Source organism: Eptatretus burgeri, chromosome 5 (assembly GCF_056783735.1).
Source record: "Eptatretus burgeri isolate ZD-2024b chromosome 5, Ebu_testis_v1, whole genome shotgun sequence".
NCBI classification, from domain to species: Eukaryota; Metazoa; Chordata; class Myxini; order Myxiniformes; family Myxinidae; genus Eptatretus; species Eptatretus burgeri.
Window position 1 is genome coordinate 65,876,986 of NC_140965.1, and position 24,635 is coordinate 65,901,620.

The 24,635-nt window shown below is 44.7% G+C and overlaps 1 protein-coding gene across 2 annotated transcripts; it reads left to right on the plus strand.

The window, feature by feature from the left end:
• Positions 1–2,557: 2,557 nt before the first annotated feature.
• Positions 2,558–24,047, plus strand: LOC147026592 (disabled homolog 2-interacting protein-like). Of its 2 annotated transcripts, none has more exons than XM_085882146.1 (9): positions 2,558–3,087; positions 4,132–4,232; positions 14,315–14,429; positions 15,365–16,042; positions 16,280–16,418; positions 18,504–18,651; positions 19,435–19,671; positions 20,596–20,794; positions 22,311–24,047. In XM_085882146.1, the coding sequence occupies exons 2-9, from the start codon at positions 4,162–4,164 to the stop codon at positions 23,031–23,033; spliced, it is 2,310 nt and encodes a 769-aa protein (XP_085738272.1). In that variant the 5' UTR covers positions 2,558–3,087; positions 4,132–4,161; the 3' UTR covers positions 23,034–24,047. The 2 variants fall into 2 exon arrangements, with proteins under 2 accessions (XP_085738272.1, XP_085738271.1); XM_085882145.1 differs by lacking the exon at positions 2,558–3,087 and adding an exon at positions 3,232–3,594.
• The last annotated feature ends 588 nt before the right edge of the window (positions 24,048–24,635 follow it).

Consider the following 24,635-nt stretch of genomic DNA (forward strand, 5'->3'; position numbering starts at 1 on the left):
GTAAATCCAATGACATAATAAGTAGACGGTTGTCGTTCTTTTGTCGTGCTTTTGTTGCTTGTATAATTGCATACGTGTTTTGCCTTATTTAATTGCATACGTGTTTCATTATAATAAATGTCCTTGTGTGAATGTAAACCTGCTCGTTTCATCCATTCCCTCATTGACTGAACATTTTGTGTGTTGTGAGTTCGAAAGCCGTTGGTTTGCCGTAATAGGGGGACATTTTGACCGACGGTTCTCGGCGATTATGCCGCTCGGAATCGCGCAAGGACAAGCTCGCCTCGGCGGTTTGTTCCGTACGAGATCCGTCGAGGGTGGAATACCCCGGTAGTTGGATCACGTGGGTATTTAGGTAAATTGAAGATTGGCAATTATACCCTACCCCACGTGATCTGCCGATTGGCATATTTTGGTTCTTGTACAAGGACCCGTTGCTCGGAGTTATCCGGGCGGCGATCTGTATTCCGGGCGATCGGTCGGGCCGACTCGACTTACGGCTCCGTTCAGAGCGGTCGGTTGGCGGCTCGTCGCTGGCGCTGGTCTGCGTCTGGCCGCCCTGGTCCATCTTCTGGCGACCAGAGCTCTCAGAAGGGGTGGACGTCCAGCCGCGTGAACGCAGCCAGGTAGCCAGCCACGTTCTCGTCCCTCAGCTCGACTTCCCTCCGAGCTGAAGGAATAATAAAGCCCTCGAGGTCCATCTCTCTTTCTGGGTATTTGTGTGTGCATGTGTGTGTCCTTGGGCCCTGTCTTTAAGTAAAACTGTTAAGTGCCTTGTACATTATTTGCATCCTTTATAGTTGGTTTAATTCTGCCCTTTATGTGTTCCCCTCCCACACTATTGTAAATAAATATCCATTTGTTGAATGTTTCAGCTCGTTTCTGTCCTTTCTTCCATTGGCTTAGCATGGTGCGTGTTGGGAGGATTAAAAAGGCCGTTGCTGTGGTGGTGCATTTGGACCGATGGGACCTCGGTAACCATCCGCTCGGGTTATGCATGGGTCGAGCATGGTTACGGCTCGTCCCGTTCGAGCTCCGTCGAGAGTGTGAATACTCGGTAGTTTTCCACGTGGGCCTCTTGGTATTTTGAAGTTTGGCAAATAACCGTGTGCCCACGTGGTTTATTTATTGACGATTCACGATCCTGTAAGGGGACCCGTACCTTCGGAGTTATCCGAGGGTGACGATCTGAATTCCGGGTGTTCGGTGGAGCCGACTCTACTGCTCCATCTAGCGGTTGTGCTTGCAGCCGAAACCCGGCCCACAACAATATCAATTTTGAGGTAATTTTGGTGGCCATTTTGGTTTTTCATGGCCATCTTGCATTTGAAGCCAAATTCTGGGTGCCCTCCAAGCTAATAACAAAGGACATAGGTTTGGAATGGTTGAACCACTGAGAAAACTTTGACAGAACTACCTAAGAGGTAGTTTGAATATAATTCAGATGATTTTGACTGCCATATTGGCGCTATCTTGAATTTGAGGTCAAATCCTGGGTGGCCCTCAAGCTAATTTTAAAGGCTATAGGTCCAGTATGCCGGAACTGCTGAGAGAAATTTGACAGGAAAAACTATAAGGCAGTATAAACCTAATCCTCTATGTATAATTCCAGCAATCTCTGTGTGTGTCTGTCTGTCTGTCTGTCTGTCTGCATCTGTGTTTGTCTGTGACCACTGTTTCTCGACAACCACTGGTTCGATCTAATTGAAACTTGTCAGGTATTTTGCTAGGGGACCCAAGGATGTGCCTTTTCAAGGTTTGATATTAATCGGACAAGCGCTTCCCAAGTTACGGCCATTTATTTGTCAACCAATGACAGAACACAGTGCTATGACATCACTATTGACGTCACAATGTTTTTTGTTTTTTTGCACGTACAGGCACGCACGTACGGGCCCGCACCGATGGGCCCGCACCTACGTGCTTACGGGCCCGCACCTTCGGGCATGCACCGACGAGCACGCACCTATGGGCACACACGTATGGGCATGCGAGAGCGAAGGAACGGCCTGTGTGGTTGTTGTTTCTGTGGTTTGAAAGTTTTTGTTTTTTTTCCCCACGCACGTACAGGGACGCACCTCAGGGCCCTCACATACATACATACATACATACACATATATACATACATGCCCGCACATACATACATACATACATACATACAATCTCTGTGTGTCTGTCTGTCTGTATGTGTGTGTGTCTGCGACCGCCGTTTCTCGACAACCCCTGGTCCGATCTAATTGAAACTTGCCAGGAGTATTGCTGGGGCCCTGTGGATGTGCCTTTTCAAGGTTTGATATTAATCGGACAAGCGGTTCCCAAGTTACGGCCATTTATTTACCAAACCAATGACAGTACACGGTGCTATCACATCACTATTGATGTCACAATAAAAAAAAAAATTTTTTGCAAGTACGGGCACGCACGTACGGCCACGCACCTACAGGCATATGAGAGCGAAGGAACGGCCTGTGTGGTTGTTGTTTCTGTGGTTTGAAAGTCCCCCCCCCACGCACGTACGGGCACGCACCTCCAGGCCCGCACTAATTAATTTAATTTTGGCAGCCATTTTGATTTTTGGCGGCCATCTTGGATTTTAGCCTAAATCCTGGGTGGCCGCCAATCTAATCTCAAAGGATATATGTTCAGGATGACAGAACCATTGAAAAAAAAACCTTGACAGGAAACACTACGAGGCAGTATAAATCTCCTAAAGGTAATTTTGGCGGCAATTTGGGATTTTGGCCGCCATCTTGAATTTGAAGCAAAATTCTGGGTGGGCCCCAAGCTAATATCAAATGGTGTGGGTACAGGATGAGGAATCCACTGAGAAAACCTTGACTGGAAAAAATGTTCGTTTTTCCTTGGGTTTGCCCTGTAATACCCACTTGTCTAACTCGACCCCCATGAAAAGGTTTTCTCACAGAGACAGAGACACGTTCGAGGAAGGAAGAGGTGTGGATCGTGTTTGTACTCAGGTGAGATCACTCACAGTGGTTTCACCCAGGGAAGGACGGTGGATCCAGTTACAGTGGAAAGGATTCCGTTTACCTGCACGACGACGCTCTCAACGTCCACACAGTTGAACAGGTGAGTCGATCGTGCGTTTCACGGTCCGTTCTTCCAGCTGAATGTCGTTCATGGTGCGCCGATTGCAGCGCGGTGCTAAAATCGGTTATCCTGCGTTGTTTGTACAAATCGCTGATGTTTCGAGCGATAACGACGGTTTCCAAACTGTCCAAGTGCAGCAAGCGGGACGTTTTGGCACGTCGGGACTTGTGTGTGCTTCGGGTGTGTCTCACACACCCTCCGGCTTATCGCGCGCGCGCAACGGGGGCGACCCGCGGACCCGCCTCGTGCCAGGACCCGCCTCGTGCACTGGGACCAGGACCCGCCTTCCGTACGGGGACGCATCGGACCAGGACCCGGACCGCGGCGTCGGATGGGGAATGCGTACTGGGACCCGGACTCACCTTCGTACTGCACCGTTCGCATCCCGGGACCACCGGTTGCCCCGTACGGGAACGTACGGGGACCCTCGAATCGCTGCTGCTTCGCTTGTCGAGTGCGTGGAGTATGCACTCGCTGAGCTCCAAAGTACGGTTCGTACGTCCGTGCTGTGTTTTCTCCTGTAATGACGCTGCCGGTGTTGTTTGTTTTTGAAATTCCACCGTGTTTGCCCAACAGGTGTACTCACCTGGATGCGTCCCTCCCCCCCCCTCGGTTTGCGACGAACACCGCCGCGGTCCGCGGGTATCTCCCCCATTGTAGTGGGAACGTCGCCACTCGGATGACGTCACAGTAGGTCGAGTTCGTTTTATTATCCGTTTGTTTTTACAGCTCGAAGTCCAAGGTCGTCGTCACAGCCGCGTCAAGCTCGAGCTCTCGTCTATCAATGATCTCTCGGTTCCCTTCTGTCGACCTTTTTATTATCGCTGGGTGGGACTTCCAAAAGTGTTCGATCGTTTTATTCCCTTACTTCCCCAACGGGCCATAATAACCAAACTGATATTAGGGAATACCTACCTGTACCTGGCTGCAGGGGCTACCCTCGATGAATATCAAAAGGTAAGTCACAGAGTGAGGTTCACGTTCCTGCACAGGTGTACTGACTGTGTGTACCACGTGGTGCAGGGGGCAGTTTCCTTGTTGGAGGGTCTACAAATGGCCGGAAAACGAAACAAGGTCACAAAGTGTGTCAGTTTCAAACAGATCTGTTCGAGGAGGTTGAAGAGGTGAGCAGACCATTTTTGTATTCCTTTTGAGATACTGTACATACGTTGTTGTGATTTTTAATCTCCGTCTAGGTACGCCAGGTACCCCCTCAGGTGCTCACGGACCAGATTCGGTGGACACCGAGTTGGTGTAAAAGTTACTGAGGGAGGTCTTCAACCTCCTCCCAAAGCCCTCACGACGTCTCACTCGTGGGATCGAGCAAGGCCGTTGGTGTCGGCATGGTGTTGATCCACGGAGAGTCCGTGTTCCAGTCTCGATTGGATCATTGGACCGTGGAGCTTTCCATGGTGTTGCTCATTGATTGTAGGAGGAGGAGGAGGAGGAGGAGGAGGTGGAGGATGGTGGTTGCACTCTCGGGAGGAGAGTAAAACCACACAAGCCACAATTTTCCTTTGTTAATCCTGGTCGTATGGTGATGATCTTCGTATTATTAAGTGGGTCCTGAAAATATAGAGTTTCATGCGATTTCACCTTTACACAAAGAAACCAACAAAGCTATTTCAGCCACCTGAGAGCTGCACACCTGGATTGCAGCCTCACGGTGAGCTCACCGCAATTTGTTCGAAATACAATATCCTCCGAAGTAAGCCAGGTTCAGATTATACCGGATGTGATCAATTATTTAATTTCCTCCCCCATCCCCCCCACCTTGACATCCTTTCTATAGCTATACATTGATACCTGTATATAAGTGTAAGTTGTGTGATTGTATCCGAACGGGGTGGATGTTGTAACCACAGCACGGACAATGCTGAATGGTACCTCATTTAAGAGCACTTCGTTCCGGACAGTGCCTGCGGAGGTTTACAAATGTCAATATTCACGCAATTTTGAGTTCTGTGCATTTTTTTTTTTTGTTGTGCACATTTGGTGGTGTATAAACCCAAACTTGCTGCTTTGCACACCTACCTGAAGTAAAAACATAATATAATCACAAACTATTCATTCATTGTATCATTACTTTTCATCCATTTATGTCACCAAGAAGCCATAGCAGTCTTAATCCATCCATCAGGACCATACTCTGTACAGAGGATCGGTGCTGCCAAGGCGGTCTCCTGGGCTCTTGGCCACAATCCTGGACGGGTCACCACTCCAACACAGGACACTCAAATGGCTCAATTATCCCAGCAACCTGGTACTCACTTTGACAACCTCAGAATGATGACAGACTGAGTCAACCCCACCTGGTATTAGTTCAAGAGTCGAGCAGGATTTGAATCCAGGACTTTAGGATCCGAAGCCTGCCACCCTAACCATTAAGCCAACACCAGGCATATGGTCTAAAGAGTTGGTGACTATTATGCCGACTTGGGGGTTGGGAGGGGGGACAGGGTAGTTGACGATTTGAAGAAGAAAGTGGGGGAAGAGGACAAGTGTGGTTGGGGGGAGGGTGGTCAGTGGTGTCGTGTTGCACAAACTGGAGGTGTGGTTGGGGGGAGGGTGTTCATAGAGTGGTGTTGTGTTGCACAAACTGGAGGTGTGGTTGGGGGAAGGGTGTTCATAGAGTGGTGTTGTGTTGCACAAACTGGAGGTGGGGTTGGGGGGAGGGTGGTCTGAGTGGTGTTGTGTTGCACAAACTGGAGGTGTGGTGGGGGGAGGGTGGTCTGAGTGGTGTCGTGTTGCACAAACTGGAGGTGTGGTTGGGGGAAGGGTGTTCTGAGAATGGTGTTGTGTTGCACAAACTGGAGGTGTGGCTGGGGGAGGGTGGTCAGAGAGGGGTGTTGTGTTGCACAAACTGGAGGTGTGGTGGGGGGAGGGTGGTCAGAGAGTGGTGTTGTGTTGCACAAACTGGAGGTGTGGTGGGGGGAGAGTGGTCAGAGAGTGGTGTTGTGTTGCACAAACTGGAGGTGTGGTGGGGGGAGGGTGGTCAGAGAGTGGTGTTGTGTTGCACAAACTGGAGGTGTGGCTGGGGGGAGGGTGGTCAGAGAGTGGTGTTGTGTTGCACAAGCTGGAGGTGTGGTGGGGGAGAGTGGTCAGAGAGTGGTGTTGTGTTGCACAAACTGGAGGTGTGGTGGGGGAGGGTGGTCAGAGAGTGGTGTTGTGTTGCACAAGCTGGAGGTGTGGTGGGGGGAGAGTGGTCAGAGAGTGGTGTTGTGTTGCACAAACTGGAGGTGTGGTGGGGGGAGAGTGGTCAGAGTGGTGTTGTGTTGCACAAACTGGAGGTGTGGTGGGGGGAGAGTGGTCAGAGAGTGGTGTTGTGTTGCACAAACTGGAGGTGTGGTGGGGGGAGAGTGGTCAGAGAGTGGTGTTGTGTTGCACAAACTGGAGGTGTGGTTGGGGGAAGGTGCTCAAAGAGTGGTGTGTTGCACAAACTGACCGAAACAGAGCAACTTATAACTAGACACAAGTCTATTTATTCCACAGCAGGTAAAGCTCCCACTTACAAGATGGTGTCTCTCTCTACATCTACATTTCACTTCCTCTTACATCCTCATGTCTCTTCACACCAATGTACAGCATCTGGAAATTCAACAACAACAACAACATTTGGAAAGAACATAACATTTCCCCCCTCTCCCACCAAGTTCAGGTGTCATCCAGCACTATGTGTGCTGTGGTTACCACATTTACCCCATTCAGACACAATCCTGTAACTTCCATATGTTTATTTTATATACAGTGTCCTCTACAAGTATTGGGACGGTGAGGTCGAATTTGTTATTGCTAAAAACTCAACTCAAGAAATTTGAATTTTAGATCAAAAGATGAATATGAGGGAAGAGTACAGAAGGTGTTTTTATTTCTTGGTATTTCTTTGGATATGTTGTTTTACATTTTACCTTTGTGGAACAATCACACTTTTTATGTTCAGTCCCCCATTTTAGGTAAGCATTAATATTAGAACAGATTAACTTAAAGTAGTATAATAGCATTTGGTTTCATATCCCTTGCATGCAATAACTCCATCGAGCCTGTGACCCAGTGACATCACCAAGCTCTTGTTACCTTCTTTTGAGATGCTTTGCCAAGCCTTCACTGTAGCCATTTTCAGTTGTTTGCTTTGGGAGGTTTCTGTCTTTAATCCCTTCTTCAGAACGTGAAATGCATGCTTTATTGGATTTAAATCAGGAGATTGACTTGGTCCACTCAAAAACTTCCCACTTTTCTCCCCTGATGAACTCCTTGGTTGCGTTGGCAGTGTGTTTTGGGTCATTGTTTTGCTGCATGGTGAAGCGTGGCCCAATGAGTTTGGAGGCATTTTCTTGTACACAGGCAGACAAAATGGTTCTGTGCACTTCCTAATTCATTCTGCTTCCGCCATCATTAGTCACATCATCAATACAGATGAGTGAGCCAGTTCCAGAGGCAACTAAGCAAGCCCAAACCATGACACTACACTACCTCCACCATTCTTTGTTTGTAATTTTGTAACTAGCCTTTGTAATTCTGCTGTAGAAGTCTTCCGCGAACGGTACATTGTGATACTTTCATCCCAGCATGCTGGAGGTTGTTAGTGATGTCACTGACAGTTGTTTTAGGGTTTTTCTTCACAGCTCTGATGGTTTTTTTCCGTCATCAACTGCAGTTGTTTTCCTTGGTCGACATGGCCATTGTCTCTTGTTAAGTTCATGAGTGGTTTCTTTCTTTTTCAAGACATTCCAAATTGTTGTATTTGCTTTGTGCAATATTTGTGCCCTGGTTCAAATTGAATTATTCTGTTGTTTCAGCTTCCAAATTGCTAACTTTTCTTACATAGACAGTTCTCTCGTCTTTATGTTGATTTGTGCCTCGTGACTCAAAAGGCAGACTCCCATGGTGAAAGCAAAGGTTAAAACCAAGACTAGACATTCACTGCTCTATTAAATGTGTGAGCAATCAATGCAAAAAATCACACCTGTCAGTCATTTGTTCCAGTAATTATGCTGACCTAAAATGGGGGGACTGAACATGAAAAGTGCTTATGTTCTACATTGGTAAAATGTATACAGTATGCATATAAATACCAAGAAATAAAAACTGACCTGTACGCCTGTCTCGTATTCATATTTTAATCTCAAATCCAAATTTCTTGAGTATATAACAATAACAAATTTGACTTCATTGTTCCAATACTTATGGAGGGAAAATTTTATTGACATATATATATATATATATATATATATATATATATATATATATATATATATATATATATATATATATATATATATACATATATATATATATATATATATATATATATATATATATATATATATATATATATATATATATATATATATATATATATATATATATATATATATATATATATATATATATATATATATATATATATATATATATATATATATATATATATATATATATATATATATATATATATATATATATATATATATATATATATATATATATATATATATATATATATATATATATATATATATATATATATATATATATATATATATATATATATATATATATATATATATATATATATATATATATATATATATATATATATATATATATATATATATATATATATATATATATATATATATATATATATATATATATATATATATATATATATATATATATATATATATATATATATATATATACATATATATACATATATATACATATATACATATATATATATATATATATATATACATATATATATATATACACACACACCGGGCGTAGTGGCGTGCGCCTGTAATCCGGCTACTCGGAGGCTTGGGTTGGAGGATCGCTTGAAGACGGGAGCTCTGCACTGGGCCGCGCTATGAGAGGGTGTAGGGCAGCCCGGAATCGTGGCGAAACCCAATCCTTATCCCTGTGTCGTAAGAGGCGACCAGGGTTGCGTCAGGAAGGGCATCCAGCGTAAAACCTATGCCAAATCAGTATGCGGATCATAACGGATGATCCGCTGTGGCAACCCATAACGGGAGCAGCCGAAAGACGAACAAATATATATATATATATATATATATATATATATATATATATATATATATATATATATATATATATATATTCACTGCACCCTGTCCCCCCTCCCAACCCCACACTGCATATGTGTGTGTTGTAGAGGTCCACATGGTTCAAGCCATGTTGGGTGCTGATGGACTGTTTGAAGCCATTGCAATGACCCCACTGGTTGTAGCCCTTGTTCTATATCAGTCATATTGCCTTTATTCGTGGGGGTATGCCTGGTGTTGGCTTCATGGTTAGGGTGGTGGGCTTGGGATCCTAGGATCCTGAGTTCAAATCCCACTTGGCGTTTGAAATAATACCAGGTGGGGTTGACTCTGCCTGTTATCCTTCCGAGGTCAGTGAAATGAGTGCCAGCATGCTGGTATCCTTTGTCAGAGTGGTGACCTGTCCAATAGTCAAGGAGACTGCTTAGGCAGCACCAACGCTCTGCACAGAGCATAGTCCCAACAGATGGTAGGGCATAGAGAACTCCCCCCCAACTGGCTGGATGTATTCAAAGGCTGGGTTGTCAGGGCCTCCACTTTCCACAGTCTGCTGGCATGCCACCGAGACCTGTCCTCAAGCTGAAAGGTCATTGGACCAAGCTGTCGGGTGACATGAAGTTGAAAGGACAAAAAAAGACTGCATCTTGTTTTTCTGATGAGGTTGCTTAACTCTGATCCAGTCCTGGATCTGTATCACAGGTGGCCATGATCTGTGCACTTTGTCGAACCACTGCTTCATGTGCTGCTGGCTCAGTTGTATGACAATGCAGACAGCCGTTGAGGAAAAGCAAGTCCATTGACTTGCTTCATTCAAGATGGTGTCTCTCTCTCTGCATCTCCATCCCACTTCCTCTTGCATCCTCATGTCTCTTCACACCAATGCACAACATCTGGAAATTCAACAGCAATAACAACATTGACTTGCTTCTAAATTTATCCATTGACAGTCGTCGTTCATGTCCTGTCATTAATGTTGCTCGTGAGGCCCTTGTGGTGGTGAGCTGTGTTTTCCTGTAGTGCATGAGGATCTGCAGTAGGGCTGTTTGGAGCTTGCAGTCTTGAGTTACGTGTGCTCAAATGCCATTCTTGAAAGTTTGGTTGAATCTTTCCATCACTTCATTGTCCGTATGATTGGCTGCCGTGCGGATATGTCTAATCCATTGATGCTGAGATAAGTGGTGAACTCAGATAAAATGAAATGTGGGCCATTATCCATGGTGACGACCTGTGGCACCCCCAATGAGCTATTGGTGTGTCCAGTATGTAGCTAATGGTCTGGGAGGTGGCTGATCCCACTTTAACAACCTCAGGCCACTTGGAGTTTACATCATATGTGACCACCAGATAGTGACATTGCTGATAAGGAACACCATGAATTTCTCCACAAATGTCCAGTTGCAGGTGTTCCCAGGTGTGAGATGACTAAGTAACAGGGTGCAATTGAAGTGATACAGGCTGTCCAGATTTGCCACTGATCAAACAAGCTGTACAATCCTTCACCAATGGTTCAATGTCATTATCAATACCGTGCCACCGCACCAGGTCATGGTCATGTTGTTTGAGCTTGACTATATCCAGGTGACCCTCATGAGTCATGTTTGGCACCCATACACACAGTGCATTTGGCAACACTGTGCATTGTCCTCTTGCGATGCAGAAATCATTCCAACAGGACAGCTTGTCTTTGACCCTGGAAAATGGTATCAGTTCATCCACTACTCAGGCTGGCCAGCACTCTGTAATGCAAGAATGCAGGAGCAGAGAAGGGAGTCGTCCTTTGATGCCTGCTGGAGCTCCAGAAGGGACACCACATCGTGGAGGGGTCGATGTAACAGATCCTGCTCTGTGTCCTCTTGCTCAAAACTGGGGTCAGCAGCCATACCTGATCTGGATAGAAGGTTTGCAATGGTATTATGACATCCCGGGGAGAACTGCAACTGGAAATTGTACTGCTGGTGCCAGTCTGACCACGTGTACAATCAGAATGGCTTATCTCCCATGCCTGATGTCATGAGTTCCTGGTGATCTGTTCTGATGGTAAAGGACTGGTCATACAGGTACAGATACCAGTGTTCACATGCCCAGACACAAGCCAAAGCCTCTCTCTGTCCCACAAAATATTTCTGCTCTGTGAGGCTCAAAGCATGGGATGCTAATGCTATGGGTGTCTCCAAGTTGCCCTGCACCTGGGACAGCACAGCCCCTAATGCCATGGCTGAAGCATCACAGGTGACCGGCATGGCACTGTTGATTTCAAAATGAGCCAGAAGAAGGGTTGTAGTGAGTTGAGTTTTCTTCATGTGTACATCTGCTTAATAGGTCAGGGTCCAGTTCGAGGAGACTTCCTTCTTAAGAAGCTGACGTTTCGGTGCAATGGTTGCTGAGCATAGTAGAAAGAACCATATGTAGTAGGCTGTCATGCAAGTTGAGAAGCAGATTGAGGCTCAGGGATGCAGTGAATCCATTCCACATTGGACTGCAGAGAGGAAATCCTGTGAGGTGACAGCCTAAATCCCACAAATTATATTCTGGAACTGCAAAACCACATTTGTTGCCATTCAGTGTTAGGTTGAGCTGGGTGAGTTTTTGGAACATTTGGAGCAAGGGTTCATCATGGGTTGAGGTGTTAGGACCACTCACCACAATGTCATCCAAATACAACGACATGCTTGGGATGCCAGCAAAGATGGATGACATAATCTTCGGAAAACAGCTTTGTGCAGAGCTTGGTCGAAACAGCATGCGAGTGTTCCTAAAAACTCTGGTATGGGTATCAAAAGCCATGAGGTCCCTGCTGTCTGAATCAAGAGGAACCTGGAGGTAACCTTGGTGGCATAGATCCAACTTATTAAAAACAGGAGAGCCATAGAAACAGGTAGTAAGCTCTTCTGCTGTCAGAAGTGGATATTTGTCAGGAATAATTGCCTTGTTCACAGCACACAAGTCCTCGCAAACTTGCAGTTCTCCAGACTTTTTCTTCGCTATAACCATATTGGGAAATCGAAGGGAATGCATCGGTAGGCTCTATAATGCCAGATGTCAACAGGAGGTTCAAGTCGGTCGCTACCTGGTCCAACAAGGTGAGCTGGATGTAGCATAGTGGCTAAATGATCGGAGCCACAGTGGAATGTACTTTGGGTTGATGAACGAATGCAGAGAAGACGCCAAAACCATCAAAGGCCATCGGTGCTGCGAGGGGGAGGAGACTTGTAATTTGTCCGTGCCACTATAGTCCATCAAGGAAACCCCAAGGCAGGTAAACAAATTGAGTCCATTCAATTAGCACCGGATGTTGTAATGCAGAATGTGATTGTAGGAAAAGCCTGGGCACCATCACATATTGACAGCTGCAATGTACCCATCACATCAAATTTGGCATGTCCATAATCACTGATGGTGGTGGAAGAGCATTTCAGGGTCAATTTACAGAAAAAACACTATGTATGTTTCTAAATTTAGGAGAGCACCTTGGCACCAATGTCAAAGAGCAGAGGTATGCACAATGCACATGTCATTGGAAAAGACAGCACATGTTTTAAAACTTGATGAAGTCGATCGCACTGTATGGATTTTGACCTGTGCAGCATGCAAGGTCTGTGGCTGAGCAGGTGCTTGTATTGAGGTGGAGCGATACCACTTGAAAAAAGTGTTTCAGTTTTCTGCAATTTCTGCACCGTTAGCCCTGGACAGGATAATCAGAAACTCTGGACTCATGATTGTTAGACTCTCAATTCCAAGAACGTGTGGGGTGCTGCTGCACATATTGCATCTGTGCATATTGCATCTCAGGGTCTGTAGCTATTGGTGTGAGTTTTGCTGAATTTTCTGAACTGTCGAGTATGTAGCTGTAACAGGCAAGAGTGTGCCGATCAGTTTTTGTGCACTGTGGTAAGCTGCTTCCATTTTGCTGGTTATCTTTATGGCTTGAGGCAGTCAGGTCATGAGATTCCAGTAAAAGTCTCTCCCACACTTGTATAACCACATGTCTTCTCCATCAGTTGATCTCTAATCATCTCATCTTGCAGTGTACCAAATTTACAAGGAAGTGCTAATTCTCTCGACGTAGACACGTATCGGAGAATTGACTCACTGGACCGCTGGCCCCATTCTCAGAAGTTGAACCGTCGAATGAAGATTCTGGCTCTGAAATGTATAGTGAGCATGGATGATGATGGCTTTATCGTAGTTGGGGACAGGGCTCAGCATCAGGAAAATGAATTGACCATCCGTGCTCAGATAGTGTATGAGCAAAGCTTTACAGCATTCCGAGCAAACTCCCAAAATATTCCACATTTCATGATGAACAAATTCCCTTACAAGTGCTGCATGAAAATGAATATCTGCTCGTCTCCTAGTTATCCATCCATCTTTATCTATCTATATACAAATGCAAGTTGGATGATTGTGTCTTCATGGGATAAATGTCGTAACCACAGCACATACAATGCTGGATGATACCTTCATTAAGAGCTGGAATCGGTTATCTGCTGGTCTATTATGCGAGAGGAAGTACCATTAAGTAGTAAATGCGAACCCAGTAAATTTCCCTTTAATTTCTACAAGAAGCACCCGCTCCCTACGGCAGCCGTCAAGGGGGTGATGTTATTATATTTATGCCTATTTTACTCCAAGGGGTCCCAGGATTACACACCCAAAAAATGGTTGCGATCGGTTCAGCCGTTTTTGCGGTACCTGGGAACAGACAGACAGACGGTGAATTATAGTAAGATGGACGCCATGTCCTGCCGATGTGAATCCCTGATTGGCTGTGAAAAGTCACGTGATGCTTTGAGGCAGCCTATTTGTGCTCCAATCTGAACCTCTGGCTCATGATGTCAGAAACCCAGGTTAAAATCCCGGATACAATCATTTTTTTTTTCCATGCATTTATCTACTCGCGTCGTTGAATTCGTGGAAAAGTACACTGACTTGCTGTGATGTGTGTACAAATTTCTCGATGAGCCTTGGATCAAAGTTATAAAAAAATGTTTTAATTCTCCGTTATTTAAATTTGACTTTAGCTTCCTTTTAAACAAAATGGCTGAAGAGGTCACCCCAAAGTTTAATATCCCAATGGATAAGTCACGTATGTAGACATGGATGTCCATGTTGGAAACATGGACGTCTCTTTGCTGCAGAAATGAGAAGCTGTCTGGTTCGTACGACACACTGCAAGACGTGTCCAATAATTGGGGGTCAAGCAACGGTCCACAAGATGCTTCTCAGCAGGCCCACCACCCTGGAGGAAACATGGTGAGACGTTTCCTATCGTGTCCGTTGTTGTTTTTCTCTTTCTCTATAGGTTCAAAATTTTGTATATATATATATATATATATATATATCCACCATTGTTTTTATCGCAATGTATTTCAATGTCCATCTGTAAGTATTCCACTTTAAACTTTCTGATTACACAATCAGGTACCGTATTGCTTTAGAATTTATTATTAGTCGTAATGTGTATTTTCCCTGAGGGATGTGAACGTTTTGGAAATGACATATTTCATAAACTGAACGTTGACTTGCAATACCATTTTATTTCCCAGCATCATCACCATGAAGGTGAAGACACCAACTTCATTTCTCCCAATTGCTCAGTTAACATCACATATAATTATTTTGATGGGTCTTGCAAACAAACATTTCTCCACATTATTTGTCATTGATTCATCATCCACAGATCTGGTCCCATATAGAGGTGAACAATTAACCAACCACCCCATGGGGGCCGAACGATGGACCAACCACCTCGTGTGGACAAAACGATGGACCAACCACCTCTTGTGGACAAAACGATGGACCAACCACCTCGTGTGGACAAAACGATGGACCAACCACCTCATGTGGACAAAACGATGGACCAACCACACCATAGTCTCATCTTCATGGCAACAGATCTGTGGACAATGAATCCTTCACAATTGTGGAGAAATGTTTGGTTTGGGGATAGATTGATAATATGTTGTGTTTGAGAGTTGATTTGTTTTTGAAAGAGAAGGAATAAGTGATCAAGTGTGAGTGACTTTATATAAAGAAAATATTTTTCACCCATCACATCCCTGTTGCAACAATTTCCAGGTTCCCTTGCCATCCATGGTTTATTTTGTTTCATTCCAAATACTAAATATTTTGCTTACTCATGCCAGTGAATGCAACACCGAATGAATTTACTGTTTATTTAACATCAGGGTACCAAATCCCAACGTATCCAGCACGAGCTCAAGTTATGGGTCCTGGAGGCGAAGGGTCTCCCCGGAAAAGGCATCTACAGCTGCCAGGTGGATGTAGATGGCAGCACGGAGAAAAAGGTGACAGCTGATGCCGAGGGGTCTGACACGGTGTTCTGGGGTGCACACTTTGAGTATTCTGACATGGGTGCTGTTCGTGGCATCACCATCAAACTCGCACGAGAAAAACGTCGACGCTGGAGGCGAAGGAGGAGAAGGAAGACTGAAGTGCTGCAGGGAATGATGAAGATGGAGATTAAGAATAAAATAGAGGAAGGTAACAACAACGATGTGCAAAAGAAGAGAAGGAGAAAGTCTTCAAGAAAGAAGAGCAGTCACTTGGGCTCAGTGACGATCGCCGTGGTGGGCCCCGGTGAGAGGAACTTTGTGGAACAATGGTATCCACTGAGCCAATCACGAACTGACAACGTCGACTCTGCAGCCATCACACTGCGCATCAAGTGGCGGCACCGGTCACTGGGCATCCTGCCTACAGAGCGGTACAAGGGCCTGATGGATTTTCTGAGTACAGGAGCACTGTCTTTGTGTCGTGTGCTCGAGCCAGGCCTGAACGTGAGGACCAAGGATGAACTCGCCCGCTCCCTTGTGCGTCTTCTGCACACTGGCGGGCACATCAAGGTGGGCACAAGTTGCACTCAATGTACATTAACTAGATCATTTGGAAGGAGTTTAAAATATGACAAATGACGTGGACCTTGGGGTTTGGGGTTCAAATCTGGTGGCGTCTGTACCTTCCGTTGTGCTCAATTGACAGGTCCAAGAAAGCGTGTAGAGTGAAGAGTTGTGGTCATAAATGTGGCCTGTTTTATATTCCATCCCTAAATCTGACATCTCTCTGCATCCTTCCTTTCCTAGCCATTCCTCGCTGACATGGTGTGGGGTGAGGTGGAAGGCACGGACCCAGATAACGTGCTACGTCAGAACACGCTCACCTCCAAAGCTGTCGAGGCCTACCTCAGGCTAGTCGGCAGTGATTACCTAAAGGAGATCCTTGGTAGGTTTGTACGTAACTCGAGCATTTGATGCCCTTGCTGTAATCGGTATCTGAAGGGGGAACTTAAAATGGAAAGTATTTGCAGGTCAGGAAGAGACATTCGGAAAAACAATGACGTCCATGAAAGCTTTGCGTCAGCTGATTTCAGGAACCGTTACTAAGCTTTATGTGTGTCCCCATCGTCTCAACCAAATATATAACTACCACCCACATAGTCATTTGCACAAGTAAGTGCTGAAATGCGGCTTGTATAACAACCCACGCCGTCCCCCACTCCCCCTCCCAATCTTTCCACGTCATGCACATAACTCGGTGAATGTCGTGTACCGTTATTCTGGAACCAAAGACGATGATGTGAAGCGCACGACACTAATTGTGAAACCATCTAACCTGATGATGAGTAGTTTGTGGCACCAATATACCCTTGGCTTGCATTCATTGCAGGCCTTGTTGCATCGAATCGTAACGTTTTGCCTTACCCATTGTATTCACCGGATGTAATTCAATGCGACTGCCATTTATTCCCTCAAAATGACAAATGAGGTTTTCCTTCCACCGAAGAGGTCTACGCAGTTGCATCTACCGTGCTAAGGACTATGTGCTGCGATCAAAAGGTTGTTTTCATCTCGGACAAAAAGAATTGATTAGGATGAAGATTTTGTTGAAAAATTTGACATGAACGACGTCTGTCTGTTGTAGGTCGATGCAATTTTATTGATGACCCTCATGGAGGATTGGATCAACAGGTCAATGCCCGGTTCAACAACAGGTCTGACGATGTGCAAATCCATAGATTGTTATTATTTTCACTCTAATAACCGAGCAAACAGGCAGCACATGGCTACGAAAATGGTGTCCGCACAGCACTCGGGCCAAGAGAGCTGGTGATTGACCGTAACATGGCTGACGGGGAATGGGCCTACTCCCTCAAGAAGCCACTGGTGTTGCCAGTCCGCCAGAACATCGGTTTGGTTCCATTGGGGGTCACCGGCAGTGATTTATTTATTTATTTGTTTGTTTTATCCTCGACTGTCTCTCGATTGCACATAATTAAAATGGGAAATCTGCAAAGATAGACTGGTACGCGCTTTTATGACAAATAATATTCATCGGCATCGCAGAAATATTTGCGAACAGATTTCTTTACATCGTAAGCTTCAAAATGTCATCCTTTAAAGAGACCAAAAACGTTGATGCCTGAATATATCAGGTGCGAGCAGCAGGTGATCTGAGCCTCAGTCGTCTTCAGTTTGATGCAACATTTGGGATTATTGTGCTGAACGAGGAATTAGGCCCTGTACGTTTTCGAGCAGGCCCTCTCATTTCATCTGTCTTTCACGTGTTAACGTAACGTTTTGAGTGATGGTCATAGCCTTTTTTTTATTTGGTATACCTTGTCTCGGCTCGTATGAGAGCTAACACACAACACACAGCAAAAGGGGGGGGGCATGAGACAAGAGGGGTGTGGGAAGGACAAAACTGTGAGTAACAGAGACATTAGGAGATCTGTGGAAGGAAGAGGGATGGGCTGGGGAACATGGGGTTATGAGTTGGTATGAATGAAGCCTCGGACCTGTCCGGATTCATGGAAATCGGAAAGATTTGCCCGTAGCATAACATGAATGATATAATGCTGTATTTCCCTTTGAAGACTGCTGGGATAAGCCTAAAGATATGTGGACTCGCCTTTTGAATTGTTTAGCGTTTTGGTTTGAATCCTGACCTAGCTATCAACCATCATCATGCTGTTTCGCATGCAAGCCACAGACATCGCTGTGTGCACCATCAATAAGAAGGACGTTTACCTGGAGAACTCGTCTACCATCACTGGTTGTTGGTGGAAGTTTAAGATCCCACAATGTCTTTCGCAAAGTGTGCATGAGTTATTTCCACCACCCTAAACAAATCACAAATTCCTGCTCAAATCACCTTCAGTCAAACATCAGGCCTGGCCAGCCGGTTCCTCTCCCCGAGCCATGTGTAGTTATAACAGGCAATTCAGATCAATCTGTTACCCTTCCCATCCCTAAAGCATTCCAGATCTGCCAAGATCCACATGTTGCCCTCTTATCCTTCCCTCCCAAGGTCCATTCGTGAAAGATGTGTGCAAATCGGTTCAAGGAACATGGCGACTGGAGCCTGATAAATGTGGGCTAAGTGATCTGCGAAGAAACAGACAATGGTTCCTGAGTCGATGCCAATCAGGGTTGGACCGGATCTTTGGCTCCATTGTGTGAGTCGCTTAAAGACCTAACAACTCTCAAAATCTGTTTTTAAACAATGAACCTCAAACCCGGGAGGGGTTTTTGCACCATTGATTGGTACCAAACGGCAGGTGTAGTTTGGGATTGTGAGAAAGAAGCTTTGGTGGTGTTTTTTTGTTTTTTTTTCCAACAACACAATGACGTATTCGAAGATTATTCATTTTGATGTTGAATCATTTAAATTTAATAAGCCTGGTGTTGGCTTAACGGTTAAGGTGGCTGGCTTAAGATCTTCTGATCTTGAGACCCTGTTTTTACCCGTTTAAATAACACTAGGTGGGTTGACTCAGCTTGTCATCTTTCCGAGGTTGGCAAAATGAGTACCAGCTCACTGATAATAGGGGGCACTGAATCAGCAGTAGAACCACACTCTCAGCCACAATGTAACCAGCAGCCATGTGGTGCATTAAAGAAGAACCTATAAATTGCTTCATTTACATTGTCTTGTTTTACTCCCTGAAATCTCATGGTGTTTGGATTCAGCTGCAAGGGGACCAAGCAATTGTTTTGTTCTCTGGTCCTTAAATTTCTCCGAAATATCAGCTTCGAACATCGACAACCGAGCGAAGAGCAGCTCGATGGTCCTCTGGTCGTTGAACGTAAAATCACGGCAATATTTGGCTTCCGTCGGAGATTCAGTTTCTTCAACGCACCCGTCGCTCTCCACTACCCCATTGCATGAACCTCCAAGGAATTGTGTTATAATTGATAATGATCAAGACATCACAAAACCCTTTGTATCTTTTGTTCAGCATTTTCCCTCAGGAGCTGCGTGAGGTTTTCTCATCATGGAGAGCGCAGTGTGAGAAACGAGGATGCCCTGAGCTTACTGAGCGCCTCGTCAGTGCCTCGCTCTTCCTTCGTCTACTGTGTCCGGCCCTCGTCTCCCCGAGTCTGTTCGACTTGGCCTCTTCTCCTCCAGCTGACCCTGCGAGTCATGCCCTGACACGCGTGGCCTGTGTCGTCCAACGCGTTGCAAATTTCTCTTCGTAAGAAAAACGAAGGAGGGTTGGTGGTGGTGCTTTTGTGGTTGTAGTGCTCCCCACAGCCCCCGTACCTTTTTTTTTCTTCTATTTCTCTCTTCGTCCCAGTCCTTGATCACGAATGCATGTTGGATAGGGATTGAATGATGAGTTTGACCCAGCGTTTGCATCACCTGTGTGTGGCCGTGTCACTGACGCAGTGTCCACTGTACACTCGGGCAGGAATCTGTGATTTGTTCAGCACTCTTCGTGAAAGACACCATACAATCTTTAATATCAGCCAACGAATGCTAGCAGAATAGACAGCCAGTTTTAACGTCCATCCGAGGGACGACCGATTTTGAAATGCAACACCCTGCCTGCAAGGCATGAATCCAAGTTGATATTCGGATTGGGAACCAAACTCGCGCTCGACAGCTCAGAGATGAGTGCGCTCGCTCATCTCAGAGACATCATGTTGTCGGATTTGTTGTTGGTGAGATTTGTTCATAATTGCAGAATCTGATTGGTTTGATATCGGGGCACATGATTTGAAATGATCAACGGACCACGTAAATCAGGCTCATCAATGAGAAGCATGGGTTGGAAGGGCCAACATCTCCTTGAAGTAACAACAAAAAGTAAAACGCAACGAGTTGGAAACAATGTTGACAAGTTTAATTTGAAACGTAGAAGAGACAGAAGGATCTTGTAATGAGAGTGGTTCTGAACAACATGCCAAACGAGTATCCCATGAAGTTTCGTTTGTGTTCTGTGAAAACTTTAACATGGTAACGGCAGAACGGGTTTGTAGTTTTTAAAATGCAGCAAAACTTGAACATGTGACCGAGCACTTTGTGAAGTTCTAAAAGTTGGAACAATGAAGGACAATGCATTGTAGGCTGTGGAAGCACAGTAACATGACCTTTTGGAACCTGTTCCGTTGTGTAGGTTCAGTGAGAGGGACAAGGCCATGGTGTTCCTGAGCAGCTTTGTGGACGAACAGAGTGCACGAATGCACTACTTCCTTGCGGACGTTTCCGGTGCTCACCATGCACCCCGTGTACGAACAGCGCCACAACAAGTGGACCTCGGTCGTGAGCTGTCCTGCTTGCACTCATTGCTGGCCGAGTCTCTTCTCACAAACCAGGTACCTGCACAAACTGCCTTTTTCATTGGAGTTGGACATTTGCTTTTTTTAATTTGCCCAATTGGTGAATGCCATGATTGTGCAAACTTTTCCACCCATTTGGGAAATCAACAAACAATTGGGATCGCATGTCGGGCACCACCGATTTTTTGGGATCATACGTCGAGCACCGCCGATTCCAAGGAAACGCGTGGGTAGCATTTTCGCTGCAACTGCAGATTTATGATTGCTGATGCATCTTCACAGGAGTTCTCGTGCTCATGCAGATATTTCACTCTTCAATAGAGGGTGCTATATCCAGAGAGAGTCCTCTCAAGCATTTTTTGTGGTTTCGGGAAAGGTAAACCATTACTGTTGTAATTTGTTCAGGGTGCCCGTGATAACACCTCTGGGACCTTTAACATCCAACAACAACCAGTGCTAGCACACGGGTCCTCTGCCTTAATGTCCAACCAACGGACAGCGCACCCACTGATGCCTCACCCTGCATGTGAAACACCAGCATGACAATTTATAGGTGGGTCAAGATTCGAACCCCGGCTTGACAGCTCGGAGGTGAATGTGCATACTTTTAGGACCGAGGCTATCCTGCCACCCCCATGGTAATGATGTATTTAATTAATCTTGCCGGTGTGTGGAGAATCGTGTTGTCCATTGTGATTTATTTTTCTGTTCATTCTTTTGTAATTGTCATGCCCCTCGTGTTTTATTGCTTTGAGGAAAATGCTTAGCATTCAATTAGCCTGCTTAATGGCAATGGGCTTTGTGCAACCACTCCTAACACATGCTGATCATCTTAAATTGAAAAGTGTCAGACAATGCAGAAAGGTCACAACATGTATTTCTTCTGCACAACCAGACTCCAGGTCACATGCCTAACTAGGAGGGCACTTGATAGAGCATATACCTCCACCAGGCTGAACAGTTTACCTATTGTTATCCCACTGATGGGCCGGATCTGCATCCGGACCTGAACTTAAAATGAATTGGCTCGTTCGTTTTACCTCCCCAACTCATCCACCAAGTTTTATCTTTTTCCATCCATACCGTTTAGAGATAATGTGCGATAGACTGTTTTTGGCCCTGTCTCTCAATGGTGAAGAATCACCTAAAATAAAATTTTAAAAAATCATGCGTCCCCATCCGGTTCTGCTTCTCCACCAAAATCGAATAAATTCGTCATTGGCAGACACCCAACTTGTCCACAAAGTTTCGTCCGAATCCATCTGTAATTTTTTGAGATATCATGCTACATATCATTTTTGGCAACGGTGAAGAATCACTTTTTTTTTTTTTTTTTTTAATTCCAGCATCCACATCTGGATCTTCACCAAAATCTAATAAATTTGTCCTCGTCAAACCTGTCCTCCAAATGTTGTCCAAAACTTTGAGATATCTTGCTTACAGACACACAAACAAGGTGAAAACCTTCAGTGGCAGAAATGACGAGCATAAGTTCACCTGGTAAGTGTGGGTCATTAGGAATGAACACTGAACGTGTTGTTTTCCTTCACAGGAACTTGCACATAAACTCGGAGAGCTTCCTCAAGTCTTGGAGGAACTAAACGAAGCACTTGTTGAAACTGCATTTGAGAACCTTAAGGTGCAGCAAGATGCACAGTGCCCTGGATTAGTGAAAGAACCGGATCAGCCGCATCAGAATGTTAATATGACTCGAACAAAGAAAGAGGACGAACAACCTACAAGGGGAATGGAAAATGGATGTGAACTGGCCTGGCCTTCACAGCCCACCGAGAATGACATTTTGATCAGATACCAGGACCGCTCGGTGGTTTTTCAATCTCCACGGCACTCCAAGGAACCAGAGGTCTTTACCTTTTCAGAGGCAGACACAGGAATACCAGAATTGCTGGATTCGGCGAGCAGTCTTCAACCAGTCACAAGACCTGCAAAGTGGGAAGCGGTATGTGTTGGCCATTTAGGCGATGCCCATAAGATTGAGAATGAAGCAGCAGATGGATCGCCAACCTGGACTGCAACGGAGGACTCAGCAGTTAGAAGCAAACAGAATAGACGAGCTATTCAGAGCTACAAGGCCCGTAGTCTTCCCATCTTTATTCAAAACCCTGTGTGCGTGGATGCCCAATTGCCCCTCACCGATCTAACCCAGATATGCCAGGACATGTCTCGTTTCAGGTCTCGAACTACACAACTGTACAAGCCACTCGTCTTCCACAACCCACTCTACTCCCTTGAGGTGGAAGCAGAAGAATCGTGAAGATTGTTCCACTTTGGCACTTTTCTAACTGTCAAGGATGACGTCATAACTGATATCAAATTCTCCTGAGAAGTCACAATTGTTTTAAAAGCAATGATGATTAATTACCAGCTCGGCTGAGAGGACAGCCAAGAGGTACACACACTCGCCTCTGAGCTGTCCAGCCTCGATTTGAATCCCGACCCAGCTATAAACTGTCCTGGTGTTTTACATACAGGACAAGATAACGATGGACGTGCCGTCCCTCAGATAGACATTAAACTCTGTGTCCCATCTGGCAGCATTGATTGGTGAAGGTTTAAGACCCCAGCAACTTTTGCAAAGAGTGACAAAAAAATTCCTGCTGGAATTGACAGGGACACTGCATCAGCTATGCACCCACACCTCAGCAATGATACAGCCAGCGGACCAAATTGAAAATCGAATCTCAATTAAACATGCATTTGACATTTGACAACACCACCTCACAAGCTGATCAACTCCACTTCACCTGGTTTTATCTCCTTGGCAGTGGCAGGAAAGCTTTGCTTTTTCAATGTTAGACGTACAACCACCCACAGATCGTTTAGGTATTTTTGATGACACTTCGTTGACTATCTGCAAGCTAAATGGTAAAGGTTTTAGGTTCTCCAGGAATATTTCAAGTTCGCCGAAGACCAAAGTCGAGTTCAGAAACTTTCCAGATGTCCAATTTCGACTCCAGCATTACCAGTGGATTCCTCCATTTTCACTTTACCTTCTGCTCGATTTTGCACCTTGTCCAAAAGAAAAAGGTTAAATTTTATTTTTATATTACAAGGATGTTGTTGCCTTGTCGTTGTTAACAAGGATGTCGTTATATAACAAGGACACATTATCCAGTATGTCGTGGCGATGAAAACATTTCAGATAGTTGTACGAATTAATAGTATCGGAATTTCACTGTTTCCAATGACATACTGTATTTGGAACGTCAATTTGACACCGTCATGTTGACATCACAAACAAACTTTATTAAACAATGTTATTCACTAATAGTTTGTTGATTGTATCACATTTTTAATTGAAGTAAAACATGGTGAAGTGAAAAAAATTCCAATGCACTTGTACCCGTTCACAATGATGGGGAAAAGTTTGTCAATTTTAATCATTTAATGGACTTTAAAAAGGTTAATTGTGTTGAACTCTGTTTTATTCAGAGCCAAAGTTCTGAGCTACTTATACCACCCACCGTGAAATGGTGGTGCAACACTTGGTGGTGGAGCTTGGGTTTGTCTAAAAAGATGGAAAAACAGCTATTTTAAATTGTTACTCCATGAAGATCTGTATTAAATACTTTAATCCAGATATTCATGTTGATTTTAAAGATTATTGGAAGGGACAACAGTTATTGACTATATTGCATCAAGAAAATGCAAAACAAGCAGTCATAGACTGGTACTTACGAAATCGTCAACTTGACCTCTGACCTTGTCTAATAAAAGCTGTCTCAAGAGAAGGCAGCGACGCAAACCAGAAGTTTCTACGATGATTCTGTACCAAACCATCAAAAATCGTAACGTCGACCGAAGCAAAAATCTCCATTTCTCCACGCAATTATTTAATATTATTTTATCAGAGTCA